Here is a 15884-nt window from a genome sequence, read left to right on the forward strand (position 1 = left end):
CAACCCCACCCCTCCCCCAATGGGTAATTCCCCCTGCCATCTGTTAGTGCCCTATTACACTGGGCGATTAGTGTGTGGAAAATCGTTCAAATTTAAATGATAATCGTCCGGTGTAATTGTAGGCAACGATGGGAAAATCGTTCCATGTGTCGTTGATCATCGATTTAGATCTGGCCCTAAAATCATTGTTAATTGTTTGCTGTAGTTCCGCATTCATTCAATAATCATTCAATGTAATTGTACATCGTTCATTCTTTTGCTGGGATCAGATGGAGTAAACGATTGTAGTAACGATCGTAACTAACGACTATCGTTCTGTGTGCTATGCTGAACGATTTACGTTTAACGATAAACAATCTACTTTGCAATCATTTATCTTTAAAGTCGTTTCGTCTGATAGAACCCTAACACTGACACTAACACTAACTAACACTAACAACTCTTTGTATAAGTGCAAAAGTATTCATATCTTTTAAAACTGCAAACACCAACATCCATTAAACATGACAACAGTCAATTATTTTCTCCAGTTTTATTATTAAATACACGCTGGCCGATACTGATAAAATTTACACCTAAAAACAGAACTAACCCAAAGGACAGATGATCACCCTTTGTGGGTTCGTGCAGTAGAAGGGGAACCCAAGTTGAAGACAGAGACCATCAGTAGATAACCTCATAAACTGTGGCTTTCTTGTCACCAGAACCCGTGACAATGAACTGGTCATCAGTGGAAACATCACAGCTCAGAACAGATGAAGACTCTTTTGACTGCAAAAAAACAAACAAAAATGTAAATTGATATGAGACTGGTTGTCTACATTTTAACAGAATTCATTCAATGACCTGGCTAAAGGGGTTTAAGGATTAAAAAAAGCACGGCTTGCAAAAACGACACCACCTCTGTCCTCAGGGTTGCGGTAGTTTTACAATTAAGTTTCATTCACTTGAACTCAATGGATTTGAGCTGTAAAACTACACCCAAACTGAGGACAGGAGAGGTGCTGTTTCTGAAAGAAAGCAGCCATAAGCTTGGATAACCACTTTAAAGCAAATTTCAAAACCAGCATATTACGGCAACATGTCCCAGTCTGACAAGTCTCAGGACATCAAAAATGCGGTCAGGCCAGGGCGCAGCCAGTAATACGCAACTAAAATACGCACACCTCACTTTATATTCATAAAGAGGTTTTCTGCTGCTGTTAGGTTCTCCGTGCCCGCAAAGAACTACTACTTCCGAAGGCATTTCGTGCCAGCAAGAACTGTCCACTCAGGACTCAGGCACAAAAGGTTATCGGAAGGAGGAGATAGTAGGGACTGAAAGACTTCAAAGCAAAAGAAATGGGTGATCGGTGAAGATAAAAATGCTGGCTTTTTACACACACTGCAGCAGGTGGTACATAACAAAACTTTTTTTTCCCACAGAAAAACCCTTTAAGGGTCTGTTCACACGTACAGACTCACTGCGTATTTATCGCTGTGAGTTTCTCGCACAAAAATCCACAGCGATACTGATTGCTATCAAGTCAATGTATGTGTATTCTTGCTGCGTGTTTGGTGCGATTTTTAAATTTTGATTTTCACATGATTTTCACAGGTTCAAGTTCAACACCACAAAAAACGCAGCTACTTTCATGCAAGTTTGATGCGAGTTCTATGCAGCGAGTCTGTACGTGTGAACAGACCCTAAAAGGCAATTAAATATTGCAGAAAGTTTAACTGCAGCATCTGAATCTTCAAAAACACAGGTTATCCACTTGTAAGAGTGCTAGTAACAAATTTTAGCCACTTCACACTTAGCACTGTATGGACCAATTATGTATTTTACCTTACTACTTCTTGATTACTTGGTTTGCTAAAGATACCAACAGTAATGCCCCACAAATCAATTTTCACTTATATCCCTATGTACTGATACTATACAGTAATAGATAACTCTTATACTAAATCTTTGACATCTAATACTTTAAATAATGGAAGTGAATGTGGACAGCCACCATAACTCCTATCTGACAAGACTTTACCAAAATAAAGCTATACTGTTAATCAGCTTGGCCACTTTGGTTCCTCTAATCCTGCAGCAATGTGTTGATATCACTTGGGAAGCCTTGTACAGTCAGTTTCCTTTTTAGTCAATGTAGCATTACATAGCTCCACCATAGCAGGGTGCATGCATGCATGCGTGCATATATTATATATATATACACACACACACACACATATACACACACACACACACACACACACATATACACACACCACAAGTACCCTACTTGGCTGTGAGGTCTTTCCCTCTACTTCAGCAACTCTATCTGATGTTTGTACAGAGCTGAAACAGGTTCTAACCCCCTCTAAAAGCAGGCTGTATTAAGCCATTACAGTACACTCACCTGGAATATGCTTGCTCCATATGGTGTCCGCCAGGCATTTAACAAGTTGTCCTTGCCAGTACTTACAAACCATTTACCTGAAGAGACATAAGCAGCAATGTTAAGCCACCTATATAAACTATGGTGCTCAGACTACATTTTACATCCTGTTGAAGGGTGCTCAATAATCTATTTCTTTATGGGTCATTACATGGGTACATGTCTGACATAAAGACAAAATTGTGTAACCTTCACAGTGATAGGCCACTACCCGTATGGGGTTCTTATATGCTGTATGGACACAGTTTCTAATAAATGTATTAGGTTTAGGAGATGCCAAATACAAGAACTAAGGAGACAGATCAGAAATTCTGATTGGGTGGTGTTGCAATGACAGCTCTACAACGATTTGTTTCACTAACACACACAATTATTTTGTTATGTTGGCCAAATTGTGAAATGACATCACTGCTCACTGTCCTGTAATCTACATTTAATGCCCAGGGCTTGACTCACAATGTACACTTCTTTGTATGGCTTTATAATATTATGTGAAACAGATATGCTTTAAAAATTAGGGAACATTTTTGTTTTCTTTATTCTTGCCTTCTGGAAGCCATAAAGTTTTTTGTTCCATCGATATAGCAGTATCAATCTTTGATTTTTGTAGAAAGATTAAATCTTTTAATGGCGCCATTATGGAGTACATACACATGGGCTGAAAAAGGTTGAACATCCAGGACTGGAGATATCTCCAATTCCTATTGCTGCAGCAAAGTGTATACTGTAGAGCTAATACCAGCAGCACCTACACCTGGGCTATCCATGTATATTGGATTACTCTAACCCCTTGTGTGTGGCAGATGTTACCCAATTTACATACAAATCCATTTATATATAAAACTTAGAATTAGACAACACATATATAAGTAACTGTCAACCATTTTGTCCATAAATTGCTCAGCTGAAACTACAAACAGTTCTCACAGCAGAGCAAAAAGACTGGTTATGTTAAAATCACCAATTTTATTATAAGAACCATCCTTAAAACTTACCACAGGAAGCAAACTGTAAAGAGAGGACACAGCTTTCATGAAGATGCAGCTGGTACTTATCAGGTTTGGAAACATGTAATACTTCAACATTGCTGCTCTCCATCCCAACTGCCAGCCACTCGCCTGTAGGGCAGTAACCCAAGGAAAAGATCTATGTATAGGAGAACACGTCTGCATTAACACAAGTGCATCTTTGTTTTTACATACATACATACAATCATACAATGCTCTTTCGAGACATACAGAGACCCATTTTTGGTTGCTCCATCCAGTACCTGTGAGTTGAAGTCATGCTGCTGGAGCTGTCTGCCTTCTCTCAGGTCCCAGCAACGAACTGTATTGTCCAGACCACCAGTCCATAGCTTGGTGCCGTCATGAGAAATATCTATACAGCTGGCACCATCTGTATGTCCTTGGAATTGCCTAAGAGTGAAGTAAATCAAGTGGATTTTAGACAAGAATTTAAGCACAGTAAGGTTTTACCACATTTTAAAATAACATTGCTTCAGGTATAAAAGGTGCTGATAGAGAATTTATGTATTAGTTCTTTTCAAGTAGCACCTCAAAACCCGTGTCAGACTGGCCTATGAAGCAGAGGGTCAATATGTCTGGGTGGAATTGTAAAGTGTAACCATGATACATGAATACTTTTGAATGCTGGTGGTATCACTCACCTGACAAGTGTCTGGTTCTGCAAGTCCCACACTACAATGTTACCATCAGAGCAGCAGGAGAAACAGACTTTGGCATCTGGACTAATGGCAAGAGCATAACAAGCAGGAGCAGAAGAGGTGAGCTCTGCTTTTATCCTTGGTGTGGGTGATGCCAAGTCCCATATAGACAAAGTGCTGGCCTCACCCCCAACAATTAGGCTGCGACCATCTGGAAGGAGTTTACAGGAGCGAATATAGTTATCACGATTCTGTACAGGAGTAAAACAAAAATGACTAAGTCATGTACTGTACAACACTTGCAACTTAATAATGAGGCTCATTTTGCAAAACGGGTCACAAATTGCTGCAAGTTAGGTACCTGCATAGGTATAACATCAACTGGGAATGATAACTTACATTCTTAAAAACAAAATCATCAAAATGCCACAGGTCTACATGTTTGTTGCAAAAATCTGCAGTGAATTTTCACTCAGTACGCCATGGGTTTTGCCAGAGTGTTGGGTGTGCGTTCAGTTCTATGCTACCATTATGGGGTTTCCATGCAGACGCCACAGAAATCAGAGCATGTGGTGAACTTCCCGATCCCAAACCTACTTATTACATTGTAAAATGTTTCAGGTTTTATTTTAGCATTTTCATATAAAACGGACATCTGAAGAAAGTTCATAAGTCAACACCAAATGAAAAATAAAAAATAGGTGCGGCAGCTACATGACTACTAAGGATACTGCTAATTGTTACAGTTATCAATGCTTTTTGGTCACTAAGCCAACAGCGACTAGGCTTTCCTGCCCCGGTGGCAAAAATTGGGGTCATAGGGTGCCACGTGGGTGAGAACAAACCAACTCAGTTCTTTCACACGTGGTGGAGTGACGATCCTATCGCCTGAGGGTAAGGCCCCAAGAAGCAGCACTGGTGAGGACCAAAAACTGCACCTTGCAGCACGTTCATTAGGTTTGTAAATTTAAAATTGCTTCATTATCTTCAATGCCCCTCCCTTCTCCCACGCCCCTCAATGTTATATAATGACTGTAATTAGTAAAATGTGATAAATTTGAAAACAAAACTAAAACAACATACAGGACATGTCCATAAGAACCAGCATGCATGTTACAGCTAAGCCTTACCAAGCAGTCAAGTTGTGCCACAGGAGTCTTAGTGCCTGGTTGCCCAACATCCCACACTTTTACACAGCCTTTGCCTCCAGTGTAGACATGACGTGTGGAGTTGCTTATAGTCACAGCACACACCACTTCCCCATGGCTTAGTGTATGGAGCTGGCGAGCATGACGGGGGATTCCAGAACCTATGAGAGCATCTGGAGGAAACGGGACTGGCTGCATCTGCCCATCTGCACTGACATGGAAGGAGTAAGCTCTGCAAAAGGAAACAACAGCTAAACATCAAAAGAGCATACTACTTACTTCATTACATCGGACTTAGGATCTTCAATTACTATTTTCTATGTACCTATTCCCAAACCCACACCATTTTCTGTTGTGAGTCACTTTTAGGTGTCTAGCTTTTGGATTATTTAGTTCAAAAATAAGGCAAGCCGAAAAGAAATAGTGGTTTCTTTAAAGGACTATTCCTCTGGGTTATCTGATGTAGATGTTTCTGTCCTCAAACACCAAAGCAGTTTTGTATGGCATAGCACAAGGTGCTTCTGGGGAGAAGTGTGAATTTGCTGTACAATTTCCTTGGTATCGTCCTCCCTCGTCTAGACCTAGTCATTAGGCTGCCCACACAGCGCAGCAATGTGTATTCAACACACTTAATCCAGGAGAGCATGCTGCTAAGCTGACACAAGTAGAGCACAATGATAGAAAAGCTGCATGTACCAACATTAGGGATGTAATGCCATTTGTGGAGTATTGAAGCCACTATTATTATATTGGGAAACTGCATTATGCCATGTCTTTATATATTCTATAGAAGAGTTTTTAGGATACATAATAAATCCAAAAGTCATTTAATGACCAAACTGATCTAATACAAGAATACTGTCTGGTAACAATGCAAACCTGCGTGATGAGGCAAATATTGGGCCCAATTTATTAGAAGTAGAGGAAGAACTTTACTACTACGGTAATACAAAAAGGGGGACAAAAATGAAACCTCTAACACTTACGGTTTTCCAGATGCAGCCCCTGGAATAGTAGCCCCCAAACTTCTCATGTGTGCATGAGGGTCATAGCCAACCTGCAAGGGCAATATAATGGTGAGAAATATTGCACCCTATGGCCAATGAAGGGAAAATAAACCATCCTAACATACAATGCAGGAGCAATAAGTCAGATCTAATACAAAAGCAGTTATGTCACTTACCAAAGCTGATCTTCCATAAGTTCCAGCAGCAGCTGCCCCATTGATCTGTGGAGACATGAGGTGAAGACCAGCATAGGCCCCAGCTGCTTCAGCATTCACAGAAGAATGAGCAATACTAAACGCAGCTGGATAGCCACCTTGTGTTCCCAAGGGGGCCCGAAGCCCCAGGGCTGTGAAATAATTTTAGATAAAGATAACATTAAATTTCAAGCTAGACAGAAGACATTAATCTTTTCTACCAATGCCCTCTACTCACATAGAGGATCAATAGCAGGTTTACTGGAGAGAGGTCGGAACTGGGACGCACTAGCTCCACTAGGACCAGGTGTGCTCATATCGCTCTGAGAGTTCGGAGTGCTAGACTTTAAACCTGGGGTCCCGGCCTTTTCTACTTGCTACAAAAAAAAAAAAACAAAAAAACACACCAACATTATCTACAGAACACAAGTCGTGTGTATATATAAGGTATTATTTAAGCTGGGGATACCTGGTTGCACGAAACTGTGGTTCCATTCAGGACAGTTTTTTTATTTGCAGCTGTGGGGTCTAGGTTACTTGTGAATCACAAAGCAACCCATTCACTTGTATGAGCGAATGAGTTGTGCAACATTGTGGTTCCTGGTTGTTCAACTGGGAGTCCACCATGTAGCCCCACAGTCTTGCAATTTAGTTCCATGTACTTTAAAATGAGCTGCAAAACTACACCTAAGATGAGAGTGGTACGTTTTCTGGAGGAAAGCAGGCATGTTTTTCTAAGCCTGGATAACTGGACAGGCAGTACTTCTCAAACTGTGAGGCGGGCCTCACCAGTGAGGCACCCCCTAGTTGTTGGGGAGGCCCAGCTGAGGAGCCAGTTTTCACGAAGTAACTGATCTGCACAGTCCTTTTGCTGTTTGCAGAAATGTCCATTTTAACAACATTATTAATTTATTTTGTACTTAATTTATTAGTATATAGAGCTTCGGAGACAGGTGAAAGCTAGCCCTAGCATTATCTCAGTTTTTAAATGGACTTTCACCACAGATAGTGAGGCCTAGGTACCCTCTTGGTCAGTCTGGTGAGGTCCAGGCCTTGGTCTGTTGGGTGAGGCTCCAGTAGAAAAAGTTTGAGAAGCACTGGGCTAGAGAAACTGAACGTGACAAGAGGGATGTGTGTTTATCTGTGCTGCTAGCAAGCATCACATACATACCTTTAGCAATGCTGTGCGATCTGACATTTTCTAAAACTATCTGCGCCTGCCCTGCTCTCCAATCGCTGCTGTGTCTTCAGTCTGCTGCCCCACCTTTTCCAGAATGATTGGCAGGCCAGCTCACATTGAAATCCCAGGCAGCCAAAGATGAGCTGGCTGTCAATCATTCTGGAGGATGCAGAGGAAGCCTGAAGACACATTGGCGGCCGGAGTACAGGGCGGGAGCACATACACTACCCCAAAACATTTTTACCAAAGATGCCAGATCGCACAGCATTACTAAAGGTATGGTACTGTTTGTGTGCTAGGCATTCGGAAACTCGCAGCACAGATATAAGCATAAACATGCTGTCAGTTTCCCTTTAAAGTGGTTATTCAGGCTTAAAAAAAAACATGGCTGCTTTCTTCTGTGAGGTTTCCTTTAAACTGTCATAGAATTACAGAAATAGGATTACTAAAACTGTTATATAGCGTAACCTTAGTCTAAAAATGTGATAGATCTATTACAGAGGCTCAGGTGGTTTCATTTATGTGTTGCATCTTAAAGTGATACTGTCACCCCCTTTCTGTATGAGGACTTCTCTACACAGCTGTAAAGCCTAAATTCTGCAATTTTCATACCTTCATAATAGATTTCCTAGTGCTTGGTCTAGTGAAAAATGCTTTTTAACACTGGTGGTTAGTGCCACCTGGGCACGGCTTCAAGTCCGTAGCGCCACTTAGCCATGCCCACATCGTTATCTTTTGCCATGCCCGACAGTGGCTTCATAGTCCTCTGGCCCCATCCCCTCTAGGTTGGCTTATTTCAATGTCCACTGAGGGGGCAAGGCCTAGACACGGATGTGGGCGGAGCTAAGTGCCGCCGTGGATGTAGCACAAACTGTGTAGTTAAGTCCTCATACACAAAGAGGGCGACACTATCACTTTAAAGATTCTACCGAAGTCAACAAAACCTGTAAAAATTTAATAAAAGCAGCAAAAATGCACAATGAAAGGCAAGAAGCTATAGATAGCAAAAGAAACCCCAAAAAATTCTTCAAGTATATTAATGCAAAAAAACCAAGGTCAGAGCATGTAGGACCACTAAATAATGGCGATGGGGAGTTAATAACTGGGGATCAGGAGAAAGCTGAGTTACTTAATGGCTTTTTCAGTTCTGTATATACAAAAGAAGAGGATGGAGCTGTGGTGGATGGGGCCAGTACTGAGGTGAGTGGGGCCAGTGCTGCTAACACATGTAATGTACTGAACTGGTTTACTATAGATAGGGTCCAAGATAAATTAAATAAACTCAATGTAACCAAAGCTCCAGGGTCTGATGGATTACACCCCATAGTTCTTAGGGAACTCAGTTCTGTAATTTCTCTACCCTTGTATGAAATATTCAGTGATTCTTTGCTTACTGGTATTGTACCGAGGGACTGGCGTAAGGCAAATGTAGTGCTGATCTTCAAAAAGGGCTCTCGAACTTCCCCAGGTAACTATAGACCTGTAAGCTTAACGTCCATTGTGGGGAAACTATTTGAGGGGCTTTTAAGGGACTAGATCCAGGAATATGTAGTGGCTAATAGTATTATAAGTGATAACCAGCACGGTTTTACTAAGGACAGAAGCTGTCATACCAACCTAATATGTTTCTATGAAGAGGTAAGTAGAAGCCTGGACGGTGGCACGGCTGTGGATATCGTGTACCTGGATTTTGCAAAAGCATTTGACACAGTTCCTCATGACGTCTGATGGGTAAGTTAAAGTCTATTGGTTTGGAAAGTTTAATGTGTAACTGGATTGAAAACTGGCTTAATAATCGTACCCAGAGTGGTGGTCAATGATTCCTACTCCGAATGGTCCCCGGTAATAAGTGGTGTACCCCAAGGGTCAGTACTGGGCCCTCTTCTGTTTAACTTGTTTATTAATGATGTTGAGAATGAAATTAACAGCAATGTTTCTATCTTTGCAGATGACACCAAGCTTTGTAGTACAGTACAGTCTATGGAGGATGTGCAGATGTTACAGGATGACTTAGACACACTGAGTGTTTGGGCGTCCACTTGGCAAATGAGGTTCAATGTGGATAAGTGTAAAGTTATGCACCTGGGTACTAATAACCCACATGCATCATATGTCCTGGGGGGAGTTACTCTGGGAGAGTCGCTTATAGAGAAGGATCTGGGTGTACTTGTAGATAGACTACAGAACAGCACACAATGTCAGTCAGCTGCTTCTAAGGCCAGCAGGATATTGTCATGCATTAAAACAGGCATGGAACAGTCTACCACAGGATCTGATCACAGCAAAAACAGTAGAGGGCTTCAAAACCGGCCTAGACAAGTTCTTAGACCAAAATAATATAAATGCATATGTATAGAACCTATATGGAGAAACCTGGAGAAAAAAAGGTTCAATCTCCGGAGGCGACAAGTCTTCTTTACCATGAGAACTGTGAATCTGTGGAACAGTCTACCACAGGATCTGGTCACAGCAAAAACAGTAGAGGGCTTCAAAACAGGGCTAGACAAGTTCTTAGACCAAAATAATATAAATGCATATGTATAGAACCTATCACCCCTCCCCCTTCCCTGTATCCATCCCCTCCTTGGTTGAACTTGATGTACATGTGTCTTTTTTCAACCGTATTAACTATGTAACTATCATCCCTCCCCCTTCCCTGTATCCATCCCCTCCTTGGTTGAACTTGATGGACATGTGTCTTTTTTCAACCGTATTAACTATGTAACTATCACCCCTCCCCCTTCCCTGTATCCATCCCCTCCTTGGTTGAACTTGATGGACATGTGTCTTTTTCTAACCGTATTAACTATGTAACTATGTAACTTACTTTTTCAGAGAAACAATGTTAAATCTGGGCCAATGTATTGATGTCCTGCAAACCACTAGACATGTGCTACCCCTTGTACAACAGAAGTCAGAATGCAAGGTACCGTGGGAAGATCTTTGCTCCTGGAGGGGGATACGCTGCTAGATGAGGTCATAGAGTTTGGACTTGCTGGAGGTGGCTCCTTTCTTTGTAGGTTGCTTTTATCCACACCATTTTCTCGCGAGGAGTACGAGTGGACACTGTGAGGTGAAGCGGGGTCCTGGGAAGACAAAATCACACTTACTGAAGCTTACAGTCATTAGATTTTTCTTTGATGCTAAAAGACTGCCTCAGAACAGAAGAAACTTACCTCATCAACCACAAGATTGTCTTCACTGCGATCTGCATCACTACCCTAAAAAAAAAAAAAAAAAAAAAAAAAAAAAAAAAAAAAGATTTTTAAAAAGGGAGGGGGGTGTTTGAAGCTAACCTGCTCATCTTCTGACATTGCAGTAGTAGCACCATAGGATTTCTTGTAAGCATTATAGGATATACAATTAATAATCACGACTTACATAATCCGTTCCAAAGTCTTTTTCCTCTGTTTTGCGCTTTTTGTTGCTGTTCAGGTAATCTGATAAGGTTCGTACACGCTCGCCATTTGGAAGAGTAACACAGCTCTATTATTTAGGGGGGAGGAGGGAAAAGATTTTTAAAAAATTACCACAAAAAGCATAAAAGCTGGGTCTGAAAGTGAACCTGTCATATTTGGAGCATACAATGATATGGATTTTTTGGTTTAGGGTGCGTTCACACCTACAGGATCTGCAGCAGATTTGATGCGGTGTTCAGTTATTTAAATGAAATCTGCTGCAGAAAATCAGCTGCAGATCCTGTAGGTGTGAACGCACCATTAAAGAGAATCTCTCAGCTCTGTAATGCCCAGAGCTCAAGGAGGCAATGCTGAACTGCAGCATGCACTCCTTCACCAGCTGTCCCTGCCTTGGCTGATTACATACAAAACTTGGCTTCCAGCACTGAGCCCTGAATGGCAATCGGTTCATGCAGGGGAGGAAACATCCATGTCGTGGCATAGTACTGCCTCCATGACACTTGATCTCTGAGCATGACAGAGCTGACAGATTCCCTTGAAATAGTCTGTATTTTTCATCTATGCAATAGAGCTTTATAGATTAGCTCAGTAGCAACTGTGCCAACCACATTCTCTGCAGTTTTTCTCTACATGCTAAGAGGGCCGCACAAGGGTCAAATCCCAATACATGACATTTAATGACATTTACCAAGGTCTGCAATGTCATTAAATGTGTCATTCTTAAAGGACAGGTCTAAAAAAGAAAACTGCATTCTGGTGACAGATGCTCTTGAACATGACCATAGACTGTCAGAGAGACCTGCACAAGCAAGGAAACTGGAGCACATTAACCAGGCAGAGATCTGCAGATGAAGCCAATAAAGGGCTACTGATCTGTGCATTCTGCTATTCAGAATTAGAATTTATTCCACAAAATTCCCAGCCCTCGCACCATCACTGCTTAATCAGAAGCCTAAAATGCAGGACCATGTGCTCAGGGTGAGGATTTAGATCTAAGGAAGACAATATTCCCCACATCCCCTCACACACAAGAAGCCCACACAGAACACAGCTATACTTACAGGCCCTGGGTCTCTGTCTGTCTCCATGGAAACGCACAAGGAGAGAAAAAGGAAAGATCTGGTTAATTTCAGGCAAGATTATTAATTTATCATCTTTTTCCCACTGAGAACTCTCACTCTTCCTTACAGATCTAGATCTCCCCATTTCTCCTGCAGACAACCCCCAGCCCTGCAAATCCCCTTCCCCTCTGCAATAAACTGTATTAGTCATCTCACGTCAAATGGAAAACAAGACTAAAATTTCCCTTTGCACCAACATTTTCTCCTTCATTTTGTTTTCCTTGCCGACACAATTTTGCAATGCACATTAACATGTTACTATCCGACTTCCAGGTCCTTAGCTCTTGATCCTCTCAAGATATATTCTTCTGTACACTTCTATGCTTAAAGGGTTGTTCAGCATTGAAAACATATGTTTTCTGTCCTGAAACTGTCCTGTATAAGTCACATAAAAGGGCTACTCCAAGATCGATAAGTATCTGACTGGTGAGAGTATGAACACTCAAACCGCTATCCCAGTTTAAGCATGGTGCATACGGTAGTGTATAGGTATTAAGGGAGTCATCTAGAATTACCTCTGTGCTCGGACTCAATCAGCCCTTCTTTTGCGGCCAGCTGAGACTGCAGGCCGAGGACACCAGAAAGGGCCAGCAGACTGGAGGCACTGGTGGCAGCAGCCAGGTTGGGAGGCTGCAAACTAGACGGGTGAGGTGTTAGTGGAATAGGAGGAGCGTGGTGCGAGAGGTGCTGAGCTTGTAACTGGTGCTGTTATTCAGTCAGTGGTTTTCACATGAAAAGAAGAGATAATGTGACACAAAGAAAATATAGAGACAAAAAAAAAAACAGAGCAGATACATCTTAATCTTACTTTTGGAATGTAAAAGGTTTGTAAAATGTAAAAGGTTAATTTCCATTAGATCCTCTAAAAACTCAACTATGGTTAAAGGGGTATTCCCATCTCAACAGTTAGGCTTGTAGGATTTGCAAGTATATATTATTGCAGGCACATTTAGTAAACTTGCCTACTTCTCCCGATATGACAATTCTTTCCCTCCAATTGTTGGCAGCTTGTTGTCTAGGTTATTGACCACCACTCTGCTGACAATATATATGTAGATGTATAGTGTATATATACACAACTATGTATACTATCAGCCAAACCACTGAGCACCACCGAGTGGTGGTTAACCTAGCCAACGAACAATCTGCTGAATGTATGTACTAAAATGTGTAACTTGACAACCCCTACAAGTTTAACTATTAGTTGAGGAGGGAATACTTCTTTAAGGACCTTTAACTACCAGCCAGCCCGCAGGCACTTAAAAAGAACCAATCATGGACGATTTTTATTTTTTTTATTACTCCATTGAATTTAAAGGGGTACTCCTGCCCTGCAGTATAATCTGTGCACGGCCGGGGAGGGGGTTGAAATAGAAGCCGGCGGTGACTTACCTCAGTGGTTCCAGCGGCCACTCCAGACGCCCCGTCTTGCTTCCTGGTTAGAGCTGCGGCTTGAGACGTGACGTCTCATGCCGCAGCTCGAATCAGGAAGCGGCCACGGGACGGGGGTACAGGGCGGCGTGATCCGGGAGCCGCTGCTGGAACCAGGGAGGTAAGTCACCGCCAACTTCTATTTCAACCCCCTCCCTGGCCGTACAAAGATTATACTGCACGGCCGGAGTACCTCTTTAAATGTCTTTTTATTAACATTTGTAAATATAATCAATTAACTGTGGCTGCGATTTTATTTTTTTCGCCCTTCCTTCCAACTCGCGCTGGCTCTTTTCAAAATAGACGGTGCGAGACGGGAAACTTCCATCATGCAGAGCGGCAAGATAGGTTCCCATGACCCTTTGCCAGCCGCTCCGTCAATACACAGTGATCTCGTGCTATACATCGCGAGATCGCTGTGTATTTTCTAGTGTCCCTTTTCTTATCTATTCATGAAGATATAGACTGCAATCTTGAGGACGTCACTGGCGTTCCAGTGCTGGAGTGATGTAATCAAGATAGCGACGCCTGGCCTTACTGCAACGAAACAGAGGATTAGGTAAAATATAAGATACTGCAGTCTGTATCTTCATAAATAGACTTAGGGAAAAATAAACTTTTATAATAGGGACAGTCAAATTTAGATGATAGGTTCTCTTTAACAAGCATGCTTTGGGACTAGCAGGAAAATCATATTAAAGCAGAGATAAAACGTACCCCAATGGCTGCATTCAGCTCCCCCATCGTCACCTGTTTAGCTCGCTCAACTGCCTGGACAACTTGCTGTTGATGCTGGATTTTAGGAAAAACAAGTATAAGACTATGTTCCCACTTAGTTTTGCCTGTAAAAATGGACATTTTTTAGCCTGAAAAAAACTAAGTCTAAAAAAAACAACATGTGAAGACTTGAGCTCTTTTCCATTTGTTTTTTTTCCAGGCTGTTTAGAAAAAAGTAAAATCGTAAAATACTGCCAGTAAATGGCCCACAGGAGGTCCCTTTTATTTAATGTTATGCCCATAACTACGGATATAATTAAATGGGCTTTTATTTACACTGTTTTGGGGCTGTTTTCTCAAAAACTGCCCAGTGTGGCTTAAAATGACAAGTTAGCTTATGGGAGAATAGCTTATGGGAGAATAGCCATCCCAACACAAAAACACATTTTTGACCAGAAAACAAACAAAAAACCTTACCTCTTGAGAAAGAAATGGCACCAACTGGGCACAAATAACATTCAGGCGTTTGGCAATTTCAGTCTAGAAGAGAATATAATACTGATCTATAATACAGCCTCATAACCTGGAGTAAACTAGAATGTTAGTGCTAATGTAGAAAGCATAACAAGGCATATTAAATTAGCCAATGAGAATACTAATAAAAATGACACTCCTAGAATACTAATTCATAAACCATAAACAGTAAACACAGTTCATATGCACCCAGATGCCTCATTGCTGTATATAAAAACTGCCATCCCCTAACATGTACCACAGTGTATATAAGCGTGTATACCCTATACTATACGTTGGGCACCCAGCCTCTATTCTAATTCTGTGGCTGCTCAAGATAAGATCAGTGGGGAGCTTCCGGATGGCTTTATCGGTAGTATGGACAGCACAGTGGATGCCACTTTTAAATAATGAAGACACTAAAATAAGTCATCCCAAAAAAGTAGATATAGGGTGTATAAAATTTAAATCTCTGTTATACAAGAAATATAAAAACCAAGATGTGATCTAAACAACCTGATCTTATCAGTCTGCATGGATAGAAGGTATACAGAGATAGACAATGCTGCACATAATAGGTAAAGCCTGGTGCCATACTGTGCATATTAATCTCAACATTAAAGCACTAATCACAAAGACTCATCCAGATCACAGCAGCATTTTCATGTGAGAAAGGGAAAGAGGAGGGGTGGGGGACACCTAACCGGGTGAGGGATGCATTATGTGAAGGACACAAGAGAGGACACCACAAGACACAAACGTCTTCCCTGTTGTCTTAATGGCACCGCTGCCAGGACTGAGTGAGTACGGCAGGGAAGAAGCTGCCTCGAGGGGCTGTGATGGATTGTACTTTCTTGCAGAGCGAGGAGGGCCTCGCTCATTAATGTGCAATTTACTGCTACTTTAACTCACCCAGCATGAGGTATGAGTAAGCTGCTACCACAGCGAGGAAAGGAGAACATGAAGGAGGAAGAGTGGGCGGAAGAAACAACACAAACAAACAGGTGTGGTTCACAGCAAGGGAAACGGCAGGTACAAATGGAGGATAGCAGAATAAAA

The 15884-nt window shown here is 41.7% G+C and overlaps 1 protein-coding gene across 2 annotated transcripts in view; it reads right to left on the reverse strand.

Annotated features, from left to right (window-relative positions):
- Positions 1 to 517: 517 nt before the first annotated feature.
- LOC138785903 (transducin-like enhancer protein 1) overlaps positions 518 to 15884 on the reverse strand; it is a 33713-nt gene continuing 18346 nt past the window's right edge. Inside the window, exons 6-21 of one of the 2 annotated variants that reach the window (XM_069962368.1) lie at positions 14790 to 14852; positions 14346 to 14387; positions 12680 to 12869; positions 12105 to 12121; positions 11006 to 11110; positions 10801 to 10845; positions 10555 to 10710; positions 6683 to 6821; positions 6427 to 6596; positions 6230 to 6300; positions 5226 to 5475; positions 4099 to 4346; positions 3700 to 3847; positions 3425 to 3575; positions 2391 to 2467; positions 518 to 771 (exon numbers count right to left, since the gene is read on the reverse strand). In XM_069962368.1, the coding sequence (XP_069818469.1) occupies positions 664 to 771; positions 2391 to 2467; positions 3425 to 3575; positions 3700 to 3847; positions 4099 to 4346; positions 5226 to 5475; positions 6230 to 6300; positions 6427 to 6596; positions 6683 to 6821; positions 10555 to 10710; positions 10801 to 10845; positions 11006 to 11110; positions 12105 to 12121; positions 12680 to 12869; positions 14346 to 14387; positions 14790 to 14852 (1980 nt within the window). In that variant the 3' untranslated portion in view covers positions 518 to 663. Of the gene's footprint in view, positions 772 to 2390; positions 2468 to 3424; positions 3576 to 3699; positions 3848 to 4098; positions 4347 to 5225; positions 5476 to 6229; positions 6301 to 6426; positions 6597 to 6682; positions 6822 to 10554; positions 10711 to 10800; positions 10846 to 11005; positions 11111 to 12104; positions 12122 to 12679; positions 12870 to 14312; positions 14388 to 14789; positions 14853 to 15884 lie in introns of both variants that reach the window. The other variant, XM_069962367.1, reaches the window with a different exon arrangement.

The sequence above is a fragment of the Dendropsophus ebraccatus genome, chromosome 3 (genome assembly GCF_027789765.1).
Source record: "Dendropsophus ebraccatus isolate aDenEbr1 chromosome 3, aDenEbr1.pat, whole genome shotgun sequence".
Taxonomy (NCBI): Eukaryota; Metazoa; Chordata; class Amphibia; order Anura; family Hylidae; genus Dendropsophus; species Dendropsophus ebraccatus.